Source organism: Podarcis muralis, chromosome 8 (assembly GCF_964188315.1).
Source record: "Podarcis muralis chromosome 8, rPodMur119.hap1.1, whole genome shotgun sequence".
In the NCBI taxonomy this organism is placed as follows: domain Eukaryota; kingdom Metazoa; phylum Chordata; class Lepidosauria; order Squamata; family Lacertidae; genus Podarcis; species Podarcis muralis.
In genome coordinates, this window is record NC_135662.1 from 52,849,158 (window position 1) to 52,873,469 (window position 24,312).

At 42.9% G+C, this 24,312-nt stretch overlaps 1 protein-coding gene across 4 annotated transcripts in view; it reads right to left on the bottom strand.

The window, feature by feature from the left end:
- Positions 1 to 24,312, bottom strand: part of RTTN (rotatin) — a 91,869-nt gene that overhangs the window by 23,188 nt on the left and 44,369 nt on the right. For 3 of the 4 annotated variants that reach the window (XM_077933190.1, XM_077933188.1, XM_077933191.1), the window contains 8 exons: positions 22,018 to 22,089; positions 16,551 to 16,743; positions 14,088 to 14,170; positions 12,087 to 12,195; positions 10,219 to 10,417; positions 8,190 to 8,280; positions 2,341 to 2,494; positions 781 to 918 (listed from right to left, as the gene is read on the bottom strand). In XM_077933190.1, the coding sequence (XP_077789316.1) occupies positions 781 to 918; positions 2,341 to 2,494; positions 8,190 to 8,280; positions 10,219 to 10,417; positions 12,087 to 12,195; positions 14,088 to 14,170; positions 16,551 to 16,743; positions 22,018 to 22,089 (1,039 nt within the window). The remainder of the gene's footprint in view (positions 1 to 780; positions 919 to 2,340; positions 2,495 to 8,189; positions 8,281 to 10,218; positions 10,418 to 12,086; positions 12,196 to 14,087; positions 14,171 to 16,550; positions 16,744 to 22,017; positions 22,090 to 24,312) is intronic. The other variant, XM_077933189.1, reaches the window with a different exon arrangement.

Here is a 24,312-nt window from a genome sequence, read left to right on the forward strand (position 1 = left end):
CCTTCCTCTACACAATTATTAAAATATACAGAAGTACTACCCTCCTTTTTCATTTGGTCCTCATGCCACTTTGGGAGAGGGAGGAGAAATGGCACTGGGCCAGTTCATCCCATTATCACCAAGGACTAGAATCACTATAGAAGCACACAAATACCGTATTTTTCGCCCTATAGGACGCACTTTTTCCCCTCCAAAAATGAAGGGGAAATGTGTGTGCGTCCTATGGGGCGAATGCAGGCTTTCGCTGAAGCCTGGAGAGCGAGAGGGGTCGGTGCGCACCGACCCCTCTCGCTCTCCAGGCTTCAAGAAGCTATCCGCAAGCCGTGGGAGAGCTGCGCGAATTCACGCAGCTCTCCCACAACTAGCGGAGAGCTTGCCTGCACCCAGAAGCTTGGGGCGCGCTGAGCTCAGCATGCCCCAGGCTTCCGGCTTTGCGCAGCTCTCCCACAGCTTGCGGATAGCAGCCCCACACCTGGGGGGGAAATAAATTTTTTTTCTTTATTTCCCCCCCAAAAAAACTAGGTGCGTCCTATGGGCCGGTGCGTCCTATGGGGCGAAAAATACGGTACCTAGGTTCATCTCTTTATGAGCTGAAAATGAGTTCCGTTGAGCCCTGAACGTGATAAACAAAAGCAAATAAAGAAACTTACAAGTACAAGCATGCAATCAAATACCAGCAAAAGTGGTTCCAACAAACACGTTCCTTTGAAAATTTCACATTCTGGTCTTAAGTTATCATTATCTGTGCAGATATCAAGGCACCTGAAAAATAGGTCTTACCGATTACTGGAATCCAATGCTTTGCAAGAGCTGCAGTCACAAATGGCAGAGAGGCATGGCCACATTTTCTTAACAGAGTAGTGAGAAGGCTGAATGAGTCTTCCCAAGTTTGGTGAACTGCAGCAGTTATCTCTGGCCCTGCCAATTAAACATACAAATAAAAAACCACATAGTTCTGATCAGTAAGTATTAATATACAGTGCCCATATAGAAAGTGAGAAGGGATTACTACTTTTGGACGTTGGCTTAGTTCACATGCAAAGCTAAGCCAAAATATGGTTTAGCACGAATGAGCAAGAGTGCTGTTGTAGTGAGAAAGTATCAGTTGCTTCACTCCTGCTGTGTTACTTGAAGCTAAGCCATGATCTGACTTAGCTTTATGTTTGAACCTAGTCTCATGATTTGTCTCACTCCAATATGTGTAGAATATAGCACTTAATTCAAGATTGGAGGGTGATAAGAGGAATAATAGAGAAAGATGCGTATGACTCCATATGGTCTCAATTTATATCATTTATTTACAATAGTGCAGTAATCTCCTTACCGCCTCAGTCACAGCAGCCACTATGGAGAAATGATCTTAATGCTCTAGACTGAAATATACTCTGTGGATGTGAGTTTAATCTGTAACGTAAAAGATTTCCCATGTCTATTTTGATGCCATTTGGATGACTGCATACAATACTTAGCATCTGTATATCCCCTGGAAGACAACACTTTACGTTTGGTCATTGTTTTTTTTTTTAAAAACAATCAATAAAATTTGTAATAAAACAAACAAACAATGAGTGGTAAACCAAGAACAAACCATGGTTACAGCTTGTGGTTTGTTTGAAGCAATAACATGAACTTGCCAGGTTGGGAAGTATAACTAAGCCAGACCACGACTTGGTTCCCTGTAGCAGGGAAGCAGCAAAGCAGCCATATATACAAGCACACTAGGCTGGGAGGAAATCTGGCCTGGGGCAGCCCTTTTTTGCTGTATGACAGTCATGTAAAATCTCTGTTTCCAGGCAATAGGACACAGAGATGATATTGCCGCTGCTAGGGCCCATCAGCAAAATATAGAAACAAGATTTCAGGGATCTAAACATCAAAAATAACTCACCTTTAGGTAAAGGTAAAGGTACCCCTGCCCGTACGGGCCAGTCGTGACCGACTCTGGGCTTGTGCGCTCATCTCGCTTAAGAGGCCGGGGGCCAGCGCTGTCCGAAGGCACTTCCAGGTCACGTGGCCAGCGTGACAAAGCTGCTCTGGCGAGCCTGCACCAGCGCAGCACACGGAAACGCCGTTTACCTTCCCGCTATACAGCGGTACCTATTTATCTACTTGCACTTAGGGGTGCTTTCGAACTGCTAGGTGGGCAGGAGCTGGGACCGAAAGACGGGCGCTCACCCCGCCGCGGGGATTCGAACCGTCGACCACATGATCGGCAAGTCCTAGGCGCTGAGGTTTTACCCACAGCGCCACCCGCGTCCCCCTAACTCAACTTTAGATCTACCAAATGACAGATCTCATGTTCAAAGCATTGCAGTAACATACTCCTTATCACACAATTACCTAAGCCATCCTTGCAGCCAATGGAAAGAACCACAAAGGTATGAGCCAAGAGAGGTGTCAATAATGCATCTTGCATCACCAGGCGAGTGTCTACCAGCAAGCAAGACTGTAGCAGTTGGGACAACGATGAAACAAACTGCAGTAGAAACAAAACCTGTTTGAACAACAACCAAAAGATTTGGCTCAGATACTTGTAGTACGTTTCTGCAGCAATTATTTTTGACAATGAGAAGTTTTAAAAAAAATTAAATCAATATAAGAGATAAGAAAGTTATGAACCACCTCTGAAATATATGCAAATATTTCAACAGTAAAGATGTGATATTCTTAGACTGCAGTCCCATGACACTCACCTGGATATAAACACCATTGCATACAGAACAACTTGCTTCCAAATAAAAATGCAAAGGATTACACTGTTAATATCCAATTGAAGACTGTAGCCTGCAATCCCAAGTGCCAAGTATCTGAAATTAAGTCCTACTGAATTTGGTAAACAGCCATGGGGTTGGGTTATTACGACATTTAGCAGAAGGTTGTGTGGTATTTTGGGTCTCTTGTACAGAAAGCATAACCAGAACCACATATTACCACCGCATTTCTATTTCACAGAAAGCATGATGAGAACCAGATATTACTACCTCCTTAGTGACTTTGCAAGTTTACAAGGAAAGGTAGAAACTGAAGGCGTTAATAGGAGTAAAATCCAAATAACTGTCATTAGTCACTAAGAACAAGAATGATATTTTAAAGCCAAGGTCCATTCCACATGAGAAGCAACAGTGCCTCTTTAATAATACTGGAACTATTACACACTTGTAATAGTAATTGTCTTCTTGCTTTGGTGATTGATGTGCAGCATAAGGTGTCAAGAATCTGATGGCTTACTTCCTGTGGTTTTAGTAAGTGCTGTGCTGAAACCAAAATGTTTCTTCTCCTGTTGAATAAAGTTTTCAGTTTTCTGCCTCTTTCTCTTTTGAATTTCCTTACAACTTTGGTGGGTGGGTGGTTGAGCTTACTTTATTTCTGCAGGTGGGACTTCTTCCTGTTAAACATCTCTCCAGCCCTCGGCAACCTCAGGTCTGCCCACGCTTCCTGATCTGAAAAAGTTTCATGGGAGATGTTACCCCATGATGGTTTTACTCTAACCTTTAACTGAAACAAGGGGAGCCAGGAAGGTTGGCTACTGAATGCCTGCGATTAGTGCACTGATTCCTTTAAAAAGAAAAATACTGTGCTTAAAAAATAAAAATAAACAGCTGTTAGGCACATAGTAGGCACCTTCCTCACCTAGCTGAGCATATAATGAGATTTTCAAGAAATCTGGGTACCTAGGAAGGCTGCAAAAGGCAATCCACCAAAGAGATGGCAATTTTCATTGAGACTACAGCATGCAAGGATGGGAGGTTTGACTCTTCGCTTCTCAGCTCTGATTCCAATGGACAACCAGTCATCCTTCAGCTCATAAGCAAGTGTACGGAGCCTCAAGAACATCTTATAGGGCTTTTATGAAAACCTACGAGATGGCGGTGAAGGCTGCTAAGAAGTCTTACTTCTTGGCCTCCATTGCATCCGCTAGCTCTCGCCTGGCGCAATTATTTAGTATAATTAGGTCTTAACGTCCCTTGATGAACAGCCAAATTTAAATAACAATTTGACACACAGCTGTGAGACATTTGCGAGCTTTTTTGCGGAGAAGGTCCTGTTGCTCCGCCATGACCTCCCTGCCAATTTGGATACAATAAAGGAACTGGAGGACCCTCGACTGTCCTCGGGTCCAGTATTGGACCACTTCGACCAGATATCCCCAGCCGATGTGGACAGACTCTTCCGAGCTGGAAAGCCCACCACCTGTCCTCTCGACCCGTGCCCGTCTTGGCTGATTAGAGCGTGTCCAGACAAGGTGCAGGCCCTCCTGGGGGATATCATCAATTTGTCCCTTGGCACGGGGACATTCCCAGGGGAACTGAAGGAGGCAGTGGTGCGCCCGCTCTTAAAGAAAACATCATTAGATCCTTTAGATCTATCAAATTACTGCCCGGTTTCGAATCTTCCGTTCCTGGGTAAGGTGATTGAGAGAGCGGTTGCTGAACAGCTTGGTGGGTTTCTGGATGAAACATCGGCTCTGGATCCATTCCAGTCTGGCTTCCGCACTGGTCATGGGACCGAGACGGCTCTGGTTGCCCTAACAGATTATCTTCGTAGACAGCTGGATCGAGGCGGGTCGGGGCTGCTGATTCTTCTAGATCTGTCAGCAGCTTTCGACATGGTCGATCACGAACTCCTGGACCACCGCCTTGCCGACGTGGGGATCCAGGGCACAGTCCTTCAATGGCTGCGCTTGTTTCTCTCTGGTTGGGGACAGAGGGTGGCGCTTGGGGGGGGAATTGTCATCGCGCCACTCCTTGGTGTGTGGAGTACCTCAGGGTGCGATACTCTCCCTGATGCTTTTCAACATCTTTATGCGCCCCCTCGCCCAGCTTGTCCGGAGTATGCTGATGACACCCAACTCTATCTGTTGATGGATGGCCATCCTGACTTGGCCCCAGACACACTGACCACATGTTTGGAAGCTGTGGCTGGATGGTTACATGGGAGCCGGTTGAAGCTAAATCCTTCGAAGACAGAGGTCCTATGGCTGGGACGGGACGATATGGGACTGGGGGGGGGGGGGGCAACTCCCATCTCTTGCAGGGGTGCAATTAGTGCCAGCACCGTTCGTTAAGAGTTTGAGTGTAATCTTCAACACCTCCCTTTCCATGGAGGCGCAGATTGCAGCTATAACAAAGGCGGCATTTTTCCGTCTCTGCCAAGCTAAGCAGTTGGCTCCTTACCTCTCTCGCCCTGAGCTAGCCACTGTGATCCACGTGACGGTCACCTCCAGACTAGATTATTGTAACTCGCTCTACGTGGGGCTGCCCTTGAGACTGACCCAGAAACTCCAGCGGGTGCAGAATGCTGCAGCGAGACTCCTTACGGGGTCCTCGCTGCGAGATCACATTCACCCGGTGCTATACCAGCTGCACTGGCTCCTGGTGGAGTACAGGATCAGGTTTAAGGTGCTGGTTTTAACCTTTAAAGCCCTATACGGCCTAGGACCCTCGTACCTACGGGACCGCCTCTCCTGGTATGTCCCACAGAGAAACTTACGGTCTTCAAATAAAAACATCTTGAAGGTCCCAGGCCACAGAGAGGTTAGGCTGGCCTCAACTAGAGCCAGGGCTTTTTCGGCTGTGGCTCCGATCCGGTGGAACACTCTGTCACAAGAGACTAGGGCCCTGCGGGACTTGACATCTTTCTGCAGGGCCTGCAAGACAGAGCTGTTCCACCAGGCCTTTGGCCAGGGCACAGCCTGACTCCCTCCTTCGGCAATCTTCGCGGAGCTCTGGCCCAATGGTTGAGGGTTTGTTTTGAATTAATTTTATAATGAATGATTTTAGAGTGTTGTGTTGTACTGTTGTACTGTTTTATTGTTGTTAGCCACCCTTCGGCTGGGGAGGGCGGGATATAAATAAAATTTATTATTATTATTATTATTATTATTAAAGAGAGAAAAGAGAGAGAGAGAGAGAGAGCTGCACACTATGCACCAAGTGTAATCTACACCATGACCCTTGTTCCATTTGCTCCCGAATACTTGCCCCTTTGAGAGTAGTTTTGTTCCTTTTCACAAAATGGGGCTAGAAAAGAAGAGGCCTGATTCATTATGGGTTCAAGGAAATTGTCCAAAAACCACCATACCCATTTCAGTTCTGTACTATTTTCTTATTTGGCATCTGTTAACTTAAGCACACATACCAAAAGGTTTCTTTCTCAAGGATCTAATGATAAAACAAATTTCAATTGCAGCACAACAAATATATGGCATTTCCCATTTACTTCTGAAAAGCTAGCGGGTAGTCATCGTGTGGGAAAAAAAGGTGATTAAACTGCAGTTGATGTGGCACATTATTGATCTAGCTCGCACTTTATCTTTCCCTTCATTCACAAAAAGATTCCCATGGAGAAGTGAGATCAAAGGAGCTTTGATGCCACTGCTCACGTTCAGTTGCACCGCATAACCCAGTTACCGGAGTTTTACGACTACAGAGGACCCAGTCAAGGCTCCAAAAGTTCCTGAATAATTGACGGAGATGAGCTTTCACGGCACGTGGTTGTGCAAGCACACCAGCTCTCTCAGCTACAGCAAGCAAGCGTTCACGTGTCTTTCGGCAGTGTGTGTATGTGTGTGAAAAGCTGTTGCTACCCAGGGACACACACCTTTCCATTCTCCATCTACTAGACAAACATGAGGCGTTATCACAGTTCAAGATCCCATTCCAGCAAGGAGGACATGGAGCAAGGACAGTGAAAGATATGTCCTAGGACGAGGAGGGTCCTGGAGGACCACATTCAGCTATCGGGCCTGAGATTCCTCACCCTTGTCTTTCATGATTAAACTGCCATTGCTCTCTTTCTAGCTGAATTTGCTCTGGTAACTGAAACCAACAGCTGCTAATCACGTATTTTTAAACCTCAGTTTTGACCAGAATTGGTGAGCTTTGAACTAGGGTTGTGCTCCAGATTCAGCCACAGCCCCAATCCTGAAATGAATTTGACTAATTCGAGCAGAACTGGGCTTTGGTCGAGTCAGGTCAAAACAGTCCTGGATTGGGTTGCTCGGAACAATCTGGGCCTACCAGCTCCACCCTCCCAAACCATTTCAGGTCTGGATTTGTGTCAGGTATGCAGAAAAATCTTGAGACTACTGTTCTTCAGAGTTTCTAGCTTCCCAAGTATCTCCCAAAACTTAACACTGGTGTCAGAAAGGTGTACAGATTCTGATGTGGCTATGAATTAGGCTAAAGGAGGTTTAAAAGGATTGTGTGTTGGAGGAGGGTTGGCCTAAATGCTTTACTAAAAGACACAAAAAACCCAGAAACATGATGTCAAAAGGAGAGAGAAAAATAATGGGGAAGGAAAAGATAGCAAGGGTTCAAACAGCTGCTCCTTAACTGGCCAATAAGATGGTACCATGCTGGTCTCCCCTTCCTGGGAGGCAAGGGTTAGAGCCTCCCAGAGGAACTTGGTCTTCTTGCTGCTGGCTAAGGCCAGATGATGTTTCCTTTTGACTTGTAGGCCCAGGGTGACTGGCAGAAGGAAGCCAAACCTGGAAACGACTGCTGCTTCTCAACTGCAGCAGAGAAGTGGTCTGTCTGAGCCACAACACTTGTCCTATGGATATCTCTTGCTTGTTACCTTCCAGATGTTTTGGAATATAGCTCCCATTAGCTTCAGTCAGCATGACCAATGGTCAGGTCTGATGGGAGTTGTAATCCAAAACATCTGGAGGTCACCAGGTTGGGGAAGGGCTCGTTAGGAGTAAAGTAACATTCAAGGAGAGAAGCTGGGAGATTAAAAGGGGAAAATGTTTTTTCCACTTCGCCCTGCCCCCTTCTGCAACCCACCCCCACATACATGTACAACCACTATACAAAATGCAAAATGCTGTGGGTTTGCATTTTAACACTCCCACCAACACCTTTTCTTTTTGACAGTGAGTTGTACGTAACTCTCTTACTCAATTATAATTGTTTTCCCTTAAGCAAAACCACATTTTTCTCAAAAAAAGAAAAAGAATACAAAAAGAAGCAGCACCTTTCATGGGGTTCACTGAATCAATAAAATGGAAGATTATTAAGGATGCAACCCTACAACTCAACTCAACAGCCTTTACTTCAGAGTTGATCTGTATTTTTAAAGCACATTTAGGGTGTAAACCTGTGCCTTTCAGTAATTAAAACATGTGCTGCATCCTACCCATGCACTTCAAGAGAATGGAATAGAAAAGAAATATGTATGCCACCAACCTGAATTTTTGTGTAGTCCATATGAAAAGGCTGAGGAAGAGGTGCTTTCATTTCCAAGATACATCTCTCTATCAAGCTGGAATTTACTAGACTACCATGAAACAAAGACAACTGTGTTAAGGACACAGGCATAAACTTAACATTTTGACACAATGTGGAACTGTAGCCTAGACCATAATACCCTTCATATGTTTTTGGACATCAACTCCCATCATCCTGTGCCCAGCATGGCCAATGACAGGGGTGATGAAATATGTAGTCTTTAACATCTGGAGGGCACCACATTGGCTACCCCTGGTCTAGACTGTTGGCATGTCTAAAGAATGTGTGAGACAACAGATACTTCAAAGACAGTAACTCCCACCTTCAAAACTTTGCCCTCACACATATGTTACCTCGGTTCCTTGTCTTGCAAAAGCCTAGTGCACCTCCTTCCCTCCACTATGGAAAGGACAGTGTAAGTGGCTTCTCCATGTTAGCATGACAGGCTGGACATGCAAAGAAAAGCAATATCTCTCCCTCCAGAAACAAACAAAAATTTGGGGGGGTGGGATGGAGAAGACAGGACAAGTCACACAAACAGGATGTCTAAGTCAGGGGTGGAAAACTGCAGCCCTACAGATGATGCAGGGCTGCAACTTGCAGGAGCCACAGGTAACATGGCCATTTATGATGGATGAGGGGACTTGTCCACAGGTTTCCCACTCCGGCTTGAAGTGATTCGATGTTCAGCTGGAGGCTGCAGTTCACATTATGCCATCTGCCGGAGGGAGGAGAGGACAGCACTTCTACCCACTAGTGAGAGTCTTAGGTAAGACATGACTGGGAGCTAAAATAACCCAGAATGACAGAATTTAGACTTTTTCTCTTTCCAGAAAAAAGCAGATGGAAGTAGGGGAAGTGGTGTGGGTTTTTGATCAGGAACGTGAGGCAGGAAGAGACAATTAATTCAGTCCAAGCCCCACACTGATGTCCCAAACAAAACTCGTACCCTGCCTTCATCACAGCTCGTGATCATTCCCCAACCCAGTTAACCCTTCCTTAACCCGCGGGAATCTGGTAGTCTCCCATAAAAGTTTGTTTCAGTGATGTTTTGAAAGGTTCAGCCTGCCATCTTGATTCAAAATGGAATCCAGTTGTGTCCAAACAGACAAAAGCCTGTATGTGTACCTGAGGAAATGTCCACATACTTAGGAAACATTCTAGAAGATGGGGTAGGTTTAGCAGCAGCAGCCTATTTAAAAGTCTAATTTAAGCTAGGATCCTAATGATTCCATCTCTCATAGTCCTCACTCAAACGATGTTGACTCTCAAAAGTCTGTCCTACGCTTATTACAGAGAGGGAAGTGCAATACACTGCAGTCAGCTGTGGGATGTTGTTTCCTTGGAGACAAACTGTAAGTTGCTACAGTTCAGCCAGGATGATAAAAATAGCAATACTCCTAGCATAAAGGCTTTAGGTCTTCTCACAAGTCTGTGCTCGGTGGTAGATTTGAACTGGGGACTTCAGAGCTATCAGCTCTTGGCATCTATCGCTATGTTATTAGCAGACTAAGCAACTAAGGTTTCTCTTGTCCCTCTTGAATAATGATGCTAATAGGGTATAAATAAATCACAAGCACATTTCCCATACAACGCTTGTTTCACTGCCTATAAACACCTTAAGGATTTACACCAATGTATCTGCCAGTGCTTCCAAAGTACACTCTTTTGCAAGTATTCCAGTTAGCATGACTTGTCTATACTTGTAGCATGCAATCCGAGGACTTCATCATCCACCGTAATAAAAAGACAAGTTACCGCTTTGCTCAAAAGTCCAAGTAAAGTAAAAGTAGCTGAACTATAAAGAGATTTCAAATCTGCTCTACTTTCTGCAAAATGCTGTGGTTCTCCTGGTTCGATTTTTAAAGGATAACTTTGAATTCTCAGAATACTCAGCGGCTCGATCAATATCTGTAACAAAGGCTTTGGGTAGCGCTTGTCCCATTCAGTCTCTCGTCTGTGACCTCAATAGCTATTGATCTCTTACCTACTGAGAGCAGTTAGTGTCTGTGCTTGCTGAAGAGCAACGCCGGTGTCTTTGGGAGTGACAATCAGCAGGTTGTCCAGCAAGCCGCACACTGCTGACAGGAGAGGGGGAGTGACCACCGCACACTGATTGGGTCTGATGGTAGACTGCGGGGAGTCATGCGGACTTGAAGACGCCGTCGTCGTCGTGTCGCTCTGACCTACAACACACAATTTAGAGAAAGAACAAAACAAGCAGGTAGTGTTGCTACTTGGAAATGGATTTACACAAAACAAGGTGGTATATGTCTCATCGGACACGAGTTGAGGAGCTGAGCAGGAGAAAAGCCAGAGCTCAGTAGCAGAGCATCTGCCTCGCATGCAGAAGGTCCGAGATTCAATCCTCATCATGTCTAGGTAGGGCTGAGAGAGAACCCTGCCTGAAAACCCTGGAGAGCTGTGTGCGAGTCAGTGCACACAGTACTGAGCTAGATGACTCGCTGGGTTTGACTTGGTATAAGGCAGCTTCCTATGTTCCCATCAGTTTCGTTTGAAATCATAGAAATGGAAATTATAGAACTGTAGAGTTGGAAGGGACCCTGAGGATCATCAAGTCCAACCCCCTGCAGTGCAAGAATATGCAGCTGTCCCATATGGGGATCAAACCTGCAACCTTGGCATCATCAGCACTATGCTCTAACCAACTGAACTATAACACATCATATGTGAAACGTCACACAAGACCTGTTGATGTGCTATTGAACTGAATGCCTCTCCTTTGGGATAAATATGAGCAGTCCAGGTTAGAGGCCACAGGAGTGCAGAGGACAGGGTCCTTGGCAACGAAGACTTTCCAAGATATGGGTGGGACGCAGTACAGTTTATAGCAAAGGTTCCCAATTTAAGGTCTTCAAGCTTCATTCAGGTGGTCCGCAGCATGTCCGTATCAAATAGCCACAGTGGTTTTAAACTGTATTTTTATTGCTTCCTTTATTTCTTACATTGTATTTTATTGCATTGCAATTTGAATTCTATGGCATGCAAATTGCCGTACAATAAAATACAATATGTAAGAAACAGAAAAAGCAATAAAAATACAATTAAAAATCATATAGCGTCTAGCACAGCACAATTGCTATAGACAGAAAAATTGTTAAGTGGTCCACCAAGGCCTTCAGCAATTTTTAAGTGGTCCATGGGGGGGACGGGGAAATTGGGGAATCACTCGGTTTAGAGCTCTTCAAAATTAAACTGTGCAATCTTGAGATATTTGAAGGAAGACCTGTGCATTCAGCTATTACCTTATCATCCTCTCCACAGCTTGAACACTGTGAGACTTGCAAAAGTGAGCAACAAGATGGGGCTGAGTGGAGGTTAATGTTAGGTAAAAGGTAAAGGATCCCTGGACGGTGCAGTCCAGTCAAAGGCGACTATGGGGTTGCGGCACTCATCTCGCTTTCAGACCAAGGGAGCCGGCGTTTGTCCACAAATAGCTTTCTGGGTCATGTGGCCAGCATGACTAAACCATTTCTGGTGCAACGGGGCACCGTGACGGAAACCAGAGCGGACGGAAATGCCATTTATCTTCCCGCCACAGCAGTACCTAGTTATCTTCTTGCACTGGCATGCTTTAGAACTGCTAGGTTGGCAGGAGCTGGGACAGGGCAACAGGAGCTCACCCATTGCGGCGATTCGAACCACCGACCTTCTAATTGGCAAACCCAAGAGGCTCAGTGGTTTAGACCATAGCGCCACCCATGTTCCTGTTAGGCTCCTGTTAGGAACGGGGTGGCAGGAAAGAGCCCCTGGCATGCATGCAAATAGCACTCTGCATCAGGACCATGGTTAGTGATTTGTTCCAAATGAATCATTTTCATTACATCTGCTTACCTTGCGCCATGAGCCGATTAAGTGGCACGTCGCAAATTCTAGCTATAGGTGGTGAGGTGGGCAGCTGCAGTTCCACAGCACAGCCTGGAGATGGCGATGAGGAAATGATCTAGGAAGCAGAACCAATAATTACAGTGCCTCCTGTTAACAAATGTCCATATATATTCACAGAATCAGGGTTGGACGGGACCATGAGGGTCATATACTACAACCTCCTGCAATGCAGGAATCTGTTGCCCAACATAGGGACTGTACTCACAACCCAGAGATTGAGAGTCTCATGGGCAACTTTCATTTGCTGGAATCCAAAGAGCACCATGTGTGAACATAAAGAATTGATGCGGGGGGGGGGGGGAGAGGGGGGAGGGAAGAACAAATCCAATTGTGTTCACTGATCTCTGAAATGCAGCCTAAATTTAAAGCAATTACCTCTATCACTTCAATGGTTAGGTATATAAAAATAGCTGGCTCTGCCCAGCTTGTGCTGTTAGTAATTTACATAATTAAAAACAGAAGGATGGGATATAATAAACTGGATTTTTAAGGCATTTTTAGTGAAAAGGACTTACTCCCAGAAAACATCACAGAGTTACAGAGTTCTTTATTCCTATATTGTGCTACTTGGATGTTTTGGATTTTTAGAGTTCAAGGGGAACAAGGTCTTAAGATACATAAAAAATCAATAATAATTTCAGCTAGTTATAAAAATAAGTCTTGTTAGCTTCTTGCACCAGCTAAGCCTTTTCCAATAATGGCTTGCCAGTGGGATGGAGGCTGAACATAGAAATTTTCCAGTCTCTAAACCAGAACATTCACAATACACATGCAAATTCTTCGCACCACTGGTGAATAAGAATTGCCTCCAGGCGAGCAGATAGAAAGGATTTTGGAAACTGGGTAAAAATGGGTTGGGGGGGGGGCTCTTGATATGTCATATATGACACAGCAGCCTGTCTATGGAAGATCAAGATATATGTGGACTTTTTTTTTTTACAAAACAGCAACACAGTTAACACATTTTCAGAGTGAACTATTTTTCAGGATGAAAGGGCCTTCCTCACATACCCTTCCTCACAGAATTACTGACAGTCATAGAAGCCACCGTAAGTCGTGCAATACTTCTATTATTACCTGGTGAAAACCTGTAACTTTCAATTTGTTAAAAGCAGAACAAAAACTAGGTAAAATAAATAAGATTAGAAACTGAAAAGGAAACGTGAGGAGGGGTTATGTGACAAAGTGCAGGTAACTTGCATCTTATGTGAGGTTCATGTTTCTGGCCATCACATGCATCAACAAAACCACATAAATCCACAACGATCCCCAGCCCTCACCTCCCAAGATCTGGCTGTTAAGTCCTCCAAGCTTGCTTACTGGGGTCTTAGGAAGCACATAGCTCCGCTTCTTCTCCCTTCCCTCATCCTTCCTCAATCTTTTGCCAGCTGCTGAAGCCTCTCCTCCACCAACTCCTGCTGCACTTTCTGTTCTCCCCCTGCAAACTTTTCTCTCTTTTAAAAGAACCTCTCTTTCCAAATTACCCCAACTGCCCCACTCCACTTTCTGGGTTTTCCGGTTCTCTTTCTTTAGAAAACCCAACTCAAAGGTAGCTGTTAAACCCTCCAGCTTGCTTACAGTACTGGATCTCTTAACAGGTCTCTCTCCTTGCTGCTGCTCAGCTGCTTCCTGTAGCTGCTGCTGCTGCCGCTCTCTCACCCTGAACAGAGGAGCCCAGTCCAGCCCCACAGAAAAGCAGAGAAGGAAGGTTGTAGGGAGAGGGGGCCTAGCTGCACCCAGACCACCCACCGGCCCTTCTTTTGGCCCACCCCACCTACTTTCTATTTTATTAATTGTTCCCAGCCAAGCACACAAAGCTGCGGTTGTGTAAGTGAAACAAGCAACAGAAACGTGTTACCTGGAAAATGGGACCTTTGTTTTTCCAACAATCCAATTAAACAGTATTGAGCTCCCCTTACAGTGGTAACTTGTCATTTTAGAACTCACCACAGTGTCAGAGGTTGACTGCGAACTTGGAGATTGACTTTGAGTAGATACAACTCTCCAGAGAGAAAGTGAATCGTCAAAATCTGGAGGGGGCGGGGAAGAAGAGAGAAAAAGGCAGCCTTTTAAAACACCTTGTATCAGTGGTTCTCAAAGGGTGTGATGCACCACACTGGTGTGGCAGGAGAGGATGGCAAGCGTGGCAAGGACAATCAAAGAAACATTTAAATATTTCAGTGTAGTATAGTATCTATCTATCTGTCTATCTATCTATACATACACACAGAGAGAATATAGAAGGCTATATTTTCAAAATCAAGCACTGCTACGAGTTGGTTTTCTTTTGTTTGTTTTCCGAAGAATTTCTTATCAATTAAAAAATCAAAGTGGCACAAGCAAATTTTTATTCTGAAAGTGTGGCCCAGAGAAAGAAGTTCAAGAACCACTATATTATATGCTCACCTCTTGCTTTGCTGGTGAATCCATTAGCAAAGAAAAATGACACTAATCCCTTTGTTTTTTTAAGAACAAAAGGGAAGAATCTCTCAAACATTCCACAAACTGCAAAACACAGATATTTTGCTGTAGAACAGGGTAGACAGAAGCCATTAGACAACATAGAGCTATGCTTCGGGGGTGGGTGAATACATATAGCATAAATCTATGTTGAAACTACATTGATTAGAGTGATTTTGCAAATTCTCTGTTCCATTTATTAATCAATATGACTAAAAAGTGTGACAAGTAAGCTGATGGGTTCCAGTTTGATCTTATGAAGTGATCAGGTTCTGGAGCCACAGAAAAGAACTAATCAATCAGTAACTGAGAACTTTCGAGTTCTTCTTCCCACTGCTTGCCTCCGCCAAGCTGCAATAAACTGTCCTGATTTTTGTTCACATCCAATTTTTGTGTTATGTTTCACAGCCATAAGGGCTAGAAATAGGCTTCCACATTTTTTGCTCACCATGGCAACTGTGCCCTCGACCAGCCTTCTTTTCAGCCTTAAAGCTTTAGAAAATGAGCAGAGATTATTCTGGACGTTGCACAACGAACCCTGCTTCCTCGCCAGCTCCGAGAGGAAGAAAGGTTGGAAGTGGTATCTGGAGCACCTCGGCCACAGAATAGCCACTCTGGCAACTCTTCACCCACTTCCTAGTAAGAAAGATGGTAGGGAGTTCCTTGGGCAGTGATGCTAAAGTACCTGAAATTCCCTGGCTGCAAATCTGTCAAATCAGGTCCAACCAATGCCAATTTTGTGGCTTGGCTAGCCAAAAATGGCTGACCCGTAGCTATAAAAACTTGTTGCTTGTTTTTAACAACAGAAATAAAATAAAATAAAATAAAATAATAAAATAAAATTTGACTGCAAGGCATTCCACATTGGAATTCAATATTTTTCCTTCTAACTCCTGGGGATGGGGGGAATTGAAGGGGGAAATAAATTTCAAGGAAGCACTGCTTTCTAATCTAGCTTCTTCCTCTCAGCTTTCCCCAATGCTTCAAAATCTTAAGTGCTGAAGCTCAACTGTGAATCAGGCATCATGAATCCTCACATAAATTCATCCTATGGGCCTTATTAAGGAATCAACACCCCCACTATTCTTTACAAGCACACGTCCCTGATATATTGATTTATGCAACAGCTCACTACTTCCCATCCCACCACAGTGGAAAGCAAGCTGTTTTTCAAACTGAGCAAAGCAGCAAAGCCAGAAGGCTCACGCTGCTGTTGCCCCACGTGACATAGCAAGAAAACCAGGGTCACCACCAAGTGGGCCCTCCACAGGGAGTTGCAGCCAGTCTGGCTCTTTGAAGAGCGTATCTGTAGGATACATATGTTCCCAAGCACCCACTTCGCTGCATTAGCATTTTCTATGTTTCAGCACATGGACTTCAAAAGTGTACCTATGAAGCAGACTTCATTCCCTATGGAGTGTTGGCAACACTTTCTATGATCTGGAAGTAGCCTGTTTCGTTATCCCCAATATGGAATTATTCACAGGGCATCACTAAGACAACCGCTTAGAAACAGAAAAGTGAAATGCTTGCACACAGTCATAACAACCCACGTACTGCCTTTTTCAAATTCTTGCCATTGTACTGGAGATTCATCCTTCTTGATGTTCTAATTAGATTTCTGTTTTCTTTTTACATTTCTCCTACAGCCCATTATTTATCCTTCACGAAGGAAGGAATGGGCTATCTCTAATATGCTTCTTCCACCTCCGACTATGAACACATTTAAAAACCTCATAATTGCTTCTCGGATACTGAACCAGATGATGTGGTATTATATTTTCAAGAGACTGGCTGACTATTTTAACCTTTAGACACAAAAGGATAATACTTTTAGAAGACTCGCACAGAACAAAACAAAAAAAAAAATCACAAGAAGAAAATGTATTGAGAACACATGGAACCGCAACCGAAATTTAAACCAAATGAATTCTTTGAAGTGTCACTTACCATTTATGCTACTCTTTTTGGGTGCCTGGCTGCCTCCCAAGGAACAATGCAGATCAAATGTATATCGACCTAAGTAGCACTGTTTCACCATCTCATTCAAATGCTCGTAGAAGCGACAATGATATAACAGAGCCTGCAAGGCGGTTTTTCCAGTGAGGGATAGACCAGATTCTTCATCATGCACACAAGGTCCCTGGCGGCAGGGGGTAACATATATAAAAATATATAGTCATTAAAAAGACCCTCATAACATTGATTCCCAACCAATGAGAATGAACACCTCTTCCGTCAGAGCAGGAAATAGTAAGGGTTGATGCCATGAATCCATGAAAATGCAGGAAAGCATATCCACAGAATTCATCTCTGAGAATCTCAGCTTCATTTTAAACAACAAAATTGCTGCCAACTTATGCTAGGAGAATTGGGACACGGAGAAGCTGCTGAACAGGGTTTCAACTGGTCAGAGGTAGGACATTCCTTGTCGTTCTTACTCACGAAAGATTTGAGCATAATACTAACGTCTGGGGGAAATCACGCAAATCCTGCTAATTTATACAGTTTGCATAATTCTCTCCCGACACTCCTACCCTCACACCTGATCGTTTGTGGGGCTGAACACAGTGCAGGGTAAGAAAGAACTTCAATACTTGTTTGAGATGAAATGCAATCAGAATAAAAAATAAGTTTTATAACTCTGAGAAGTTCTTTTTAAGTAAACTTACATTACAAGATGGGAATCTACATGCAGAAGATGTCAGTAATGTGCATTCATTGACTCAAGCATGACAACTACCTACTCAGGGAATTGTGCTTGACTTCTAAGCGTGATGACATTGAGTCAAAGTTTTTATATTCGGCCCCATTGATGCCAATTTACAATTTCTATGCCAAGCATTTCACAGCCACAGGGGTGTGCTAAAACCCACTGGAGTCAGACACACCTTATAATCTGTGTGTGCAGTGACTTCAGTCACCTTGAAAGTACATAACATCTTGTGATCTGATGACTTGGGATTACATGTGCTGATTTATTGACTGCAGAAAGGATTTCAATTTCAAAAGCAGGGAAGCTAAGAATCTACTGAACTGTGATAACAGAAAAAAATAACTGCTGGGATGGTAAAGTAGTGAACATTTTAATCTCCTTATCTTGTGTACTATTTGGTATACCACTAAATAACACCATATAAAGTTCCCTTCCCTTTCTGCAACATTCTCCATGGAGATAAGTGTAGTCTAAACTGGCTTAAGCAGAGAACTATAATATATCAACCTTTTTATTTTTAGCCAAATCACTGCATAGTTATCAATGTTAATCAACATATTTAAATAAATACTGAAAAACTGAGGGGAGGATAAATTATATCAGATTTCATAATCTCTCTTACAAACAAATAATTTGTTTCTTGTAAAATCATCCTAAACACAGGTACACATTTGTTTTATAATTACGGCATTTGTATCTACACTTGTTCCAGACCAACAGCTCCAATGAAAAATTGTATATGTTCAATCTGTGATAAGATTTAAATCACAGATTTACTAAAATCTATTTCATGTTTTTAAACTATGATTTCCCATGGAAGTCTTGAGCCAAGTGGCCATAGATTATAAATCAATATAAGGAAATCTATTCCTTTCACACCACAGAGTGCCAGAGCGGTTTACTACTAAATCGAGAGTATAATAATATTGCTTATGCCAATTGTATCTGTAAAAACTTATCAGTAAAATATTAACCTGAATTACAATCACCCAGGTGCTAAAAATGGCCAGTTTACAGGAATGGCTTGGGGGGGGTATGCCAAGCATAATGTAGCACCATCTATCCCTGAAAGACTAGTCAAGAATATATCGGCATCTTTTGAGATGTTTCCCACAATAAATTACTTATCAGAACACATATATGGTAATTCCATTGAAATAACTTGTTTAAAATTGAATGAGTATAATTATGGGTAGTTTAGTTCTAAACCTTAGTGCATGTAATCTCATCTCGGCTACTTCAAAACTGTCCAATTATCTTTTAATCTCCTTTACAGGAATGTAAGGGAGCAACCCTGAATATATTCTGTTATTAAAATGAAGAAGAAGAAAAACTAGGAGCTCCTTTTGAACTACCCCTTTCTAAGACACTTCTGGTATATTTGAAAATCCTTTGAAATGCATGAATGGCAACTGGGAAAAATAGATGTGCCTGGATATAGGAGCTCTAAACTTTACACAGAAATACTCTCCCTACTCCTGACCACCCATGACAAACAGTGTTCACTGAGTATACAGTGGTACCTCGGGTTAAGTACTTAATTCGTTCCGGAGGTCCGTTCTTAATCTGAAACTGTTCTTAACCTGAAGCACCACTTTAGCTAATGGGGCCTCCCGCTGCCGCCGCATCTCCAGGGCACAATTTCTGTTCTCATCCTGAAGCAAAGTTCTTAACCCGAGGTACTATTTCTGGGTTAACAGAGTGTGTAACCTGAAGCATATGTAACCTGAAGCGTCTGTAACCCGAGGTACCACTGTATTAAGGTTGTACACTGATTGTAGGGATCATCCCCACGAAAGAGAGCAAAGTAGCATTAGAGAAGGAATCCAACAGAGACTCTGCAATACATTTGATCCTGCCAATGTCTTCCAACTTCCCAGCAGCTTGGATCCCAAGATAAGTGAACATAAAGTTCACGGAAGGAGTTTTCCAGCCTCTTTTCCTCCCTGCAGCTCCTGACGTATCAGAGGGGCCTTCTGGACAAAGTGGAGTGCAGGGAGCTGCTGGCAGGAAAGAAGAGTAATCCAAAATCAGGTAGGGGCACCTTCCAGGCACTTCGCCATATTCACTTATCTTAGGATCCAAGCCACTGAACACGCGGACTTTTCTGTGCAATCAAGTTAATTGGTTATATTAGACAAGCTACAATGCTATAAATAGAATATATATTAAAATATATTATTTATATTATTCAGATGTCACCTAATATAAAAAAGTCTCTAGGCAACCTACAAACAGAATAAAAATACAGTTAAAAACAGCAATAATTAATGCACTAACAAAACATAGAATTACATCAAGAATAGCAAATGGCAAAAACATCAGCAGTCTTAGGCCAGCATAACTCATTACACTCCATCAAATGCCTGGGAAGGTCTTAACCTGCTGTCAAAAATATGCTTAAAGTCAGCTCTGGACCATAAAAAAAGCCCCCAAACTCATTAACTGCATGAATTATTTGCTCCCGGAAAACTCGCTTTTGTTGATAATGGTTGTTCTTCCTTTTTCTGCAATTGGAACTCCATTAAAGAAAAACCTATGTCAGTTCAATAGTATCCCATGGAGGTATTTAATATAGGTTTTCAGAACTATACTGATCTTCTTTCAATGTTAAAATAATATCTATCTTCACTCTGCCAGAACAAGTAGGTTCTAGAGATACAATTCACATAATTATGGATCTACTGTACAAGACAGAGAGTGGTCTGCTTGTTGCAAGAAACTCCCGGGGAAATAGGTTCTAAATAACTCCTGCCAAGTTTATCCTTCTGCCTTGGCTAAGCCACACAACAGTATCTAGGCCACAGAGAAGTGTTTGAACTTAGCATCCATTTTAAGGCTAGGGCTTGATATCTCCTGCTCACAGAAGGATTATTTTACATTTATTTTAAACCACCAAGTGGGGATGAAATGAAACCCAAAGACATCTTCTACTCGTGTGGGTCTTGCAAAGCTGTGAAAAGTGTTATTAGTGCCTGCACAAGTGCTGGTAGACCACACTGCCAGTGGCTATTTCCTTTCTGCTCATGGTTATTTGAATCCAATCCATTTTTTAAAAAATGATCAAAAGGATACATTTACTATTGAAACAGTTCTTTTTAAAAGCATTCACAAAGTGTTTAAAAGGTATTTCGCAAACCTATTAAAAACGCTTTAAGATGCAGCTTCAAAAGAACTGACAAGCTCAAATAGGCAGTTTACCAATTTTTTTCTGTACTAATCCGTGCTGGCATCGTTCCCTCCTACAAACAGGAATTTCATTTCCCAAACTAATCTTTCTGGGTCCCTGGAGCTGCTATATAGGGATGCTTTAAAGTCAATTATTCCAAAAGCTCTTTAGTACATCAAGTACCTGTAAATTCCTGCTTCCCATTGCTACCACTACCTTTGAGGGGAGCATTGCCAGGAGAGACAACTGCTGGCCATCAGCCCATGTGAGGAAGTCCCGCCCCAGGGAGACCAAAAATAGGGCGTTCTATTTCCTATCTGTAACTATTTCCGACTGTGTCCCATTCTTCCCACAGCTGCTGCCGAAGAGGTTGGTGAGGCAGCAACAATAGCAAGAGGGCTGAGGAGCGGACTGAGACCTCCTCCCCCAAGATGCCCACAAGATTTAATGCCCACAGTGACAAGGGCTGGGAATAGCTGGCGCCATCTGCTCAGACTCACAGGGGTCAGCAAACTTTTTCAGCAGGGGGCCAGTCCACTGTCCCTCAGACCTTGTGAGGGGCCGGACTATATTTTGAAAATAAAATGAACGAATTCCTATGCCCCACAAATAACCCAGAGACACATTTTAAATAAAAGCACACATTCTACTCATGTAAAAACACGCTGATTCCCGGACCGTCTGCGGGCCGGATTTAGAAGGCGATTGGGCCAGATCCGGCCCCTGGGCCTTAGTTTGCCTACCCATGGCTCAGAGCAACAACATCTGGTGATCTAAGAAAAGGGCTTCAAACAATTCCTCTTCCATAGTACGTCCCATTTTCTGCCTCTGACTTTGAGGGAGGAAGAGGCAGGAGCCACATGGCACCATCATTTGATCCCACGATGGCACCTGGTATTCTGCAGTCAGCTTTAAAGAGGACACTTGTTTCTCTCATCTCAGGAATTCTCTCAGACAAGCAGGACAGCAATATTCCAGAAACATTTTTTCCAATGTTTGCATGCACCTTATTGGTTCAGGGTAATTGTGAGGGCAGTATCATCAACCCACACATCAGACTTTGCTGTTGTGAACATCTCTTAAAACCATCATAGTTGAAAAACAAATATTGTAAAATAAAATGCATCAACAAATTACATCCATCATCTCTCCAAACATAAGTCACACACTTTGATCCCATTATGGTAATGGGAAAAAAGATTAAATACATCCCTCATATTAAAAGCAAGTGAAATTGGCAGTGTTCTTTAACTAGCTGAAGCCCTAGGTTAAATTGCAAGTCCACTCTGTAAGGCTAGAATAATTTGAGAATGATGATATTTTGGTTTTGTCCAGTAGAGAAAGAATGTTGGGGGAAGAATTGTTTTGCTTGTCCCAATCTTTACTGAAAACAGGGTAAGAATGTTCATTATTTTCACTTCTAAAGTACATCTAAAGCAGCTTGTACCCTTTTCTTTCCTCTAACAAGGTTATAAAATATTGGACGCAATTAGATTGATGAGCAATGGAACCACATCAAGTCAACTAGTCACCTGCCAAATAGAGTCTTTAACCTCTTCAGTGGGCAGTGGAATCACCAGAAGATTCTGAAGAATAAATGCAGCCTGCAAAAGAAAAAATCAAAAAATCAAACATCAACAGTGCCACCTGGCTGCAGCTAAATAATTGAAGACAAGGCTGTTTCAGATATACACTATTACCATCAAAAGTAATGTTCAGGCCACTTTCACCTTCTATTTTAAGGAATTCAGAAGCTATTTGGATTTGGATTACTCAGTGAGTCATTTTTAAAAAATCAAAAGTTATTCTGTCTTGTCAAGTTGAGGGAGGGGGAAGTGCCATTTTATTTTTAGGATAAATTTTCACTGAGGACAAAGCATGAATAGCTGAAACATCCATTACACAGAAAATACACAACTGCATGTACTTGACTTATTTTTAGTATAATTTTCTTTAATTGCTAAGGTTTTCTGAAAATTGATTTCTGCGTATTACTTTCTTTTCTATCATGTCTAACCTTGTTTGTTTACATAGTGCAGAAACAGTAGGCTTCCACTGTGTTGGGGAAAATTATGAGGACTCATGTTTGTTCCTCTACGTTTCAGTGAGGATGACTGTTTTGAATCAAAAGATAAAAAAGGTGACTAATAGCTGAAGAGCTTCTTTAATGAAATTAAAAAAGAAAACGCCAAAACATTCAGCATAATAAATTCTACCTAACATATCTAAAAAATACCATTATAACAGCAGGAATGAGGAAAATCTTTTTTAAAAACAGCAAAACTGAACTGAGTTTGGGATTCAACTGACCTGTTTTAAAGTGATCATCAATGCCTGGGTATGGTCGACCAATTGGTGTTAAAGAAGGACAGAACATTTTTTATGTATGCTACAACAGCAGCAAGAATACTTATTGCAAAGTATTGGAAGACAGAAGAACTACCCACCGTGGAAGAATGGCAGATGAAAGTTATAGACTATATGGGACTGGCAGAGATGACTGGCAGAATCCGAGACCAGGGGAAAGAGACGGCGGAAGAAGATTGGAAGAAATTTAAAGACTATCTTAAGAAATATTGTAAAATTGTTGAAGGTTAAGACGATGTTGATTTTGAAATTAAGGGGTTGCTAGCTGTAATCTTTATGTGAATATGAAAAGTAAGCTTAAAAATCTAACAGAAATTAAGGGAAGGATTTGTTGAAGAGACTTAATTAGAGAATGGAATACAGTAAGGAGAGGTATGAGGAGGTCGGGAAAGTAAGTTTCATGAACATAAGGGAATGAAGTTATACATGTGGTGTTGTTGTTTTGCTTTTTTTGTATGTATTTTTGCTTTTCTTTTTTGTGTTTTTTGTGATTTTTATGTTTTATAAAATTTGTGAAAATGCCAATAAATATCTTTTCTTAAAAAAAAATTAAAGTGACCATCAATGTAGGTTATAGGTGATATTCAACTAACCCCTCTCCTCCTGTGTGTGCCCCACAGCATCACCAGATATACTCCAGAGGGCTGGGAGAACCCCCATAAGAGATTTGGGGGAGTGGGATGGGAGGAGGAGAGGGGTGAGAAAGATTCGTCATTCCATATGTTCACCATAATGCTACAGCAGCTACACTGAATCCAACCCTATGAAGTGTCTTAAGCCAATCAGGGAACGTGGTACTTTTAGTCACTGTTTCCAGGCACACCCAAACAAAGCACGCTTTCTACCACTTTGCCTTCGCATACCTAGATACACTCTAAATAGTATTAGAATGGTGGTCTCTCAGAAAGAGAACCAACACTATGCAAGATTGTACTTCAAAGGGGATCAACAAGACTGTCCTGGCCCCCGTCCAAAACCAGGCAACAGAGGTGTTTATTTGTACATAGAGAAGTAAACTTTTATTATGGCAGTCCAACAGAACAAATTCTGCATCTACGAAAGAGCAGAATCTAGCCCTGGTGCTCTTATAGGGTCGATGAATAGTTTCGCCATCTTCCTGCCAAGCTTTAAACAGATGTGGAGAAGGATTGGCCACTTGTGCAACTTACTGTCTCTGCAAGCATGCCATCCTCCCTTCATTGAGGGAGATGAGTCTCCACTTTTGATTTGCCATCTCTCCTTGGGAGAGATCTTCGGAACCATTCTGTTATTACAGAAGTCTGAACTCTGTTCCTCCATCATCCTCCACAGTCTGGGAAGGGGCAGCCCCTGAGTCTCCCTCCTTTGAATTCTGGGTGCAGGGTGGGGGTCCTTCATCAAGCAGGCTCTGCTGCACCCCTCTTCCTTTCTGACTCCCCATCCTCAAGTGCTCCAGATCAGAATCAGAGCGCCCAGGGTGG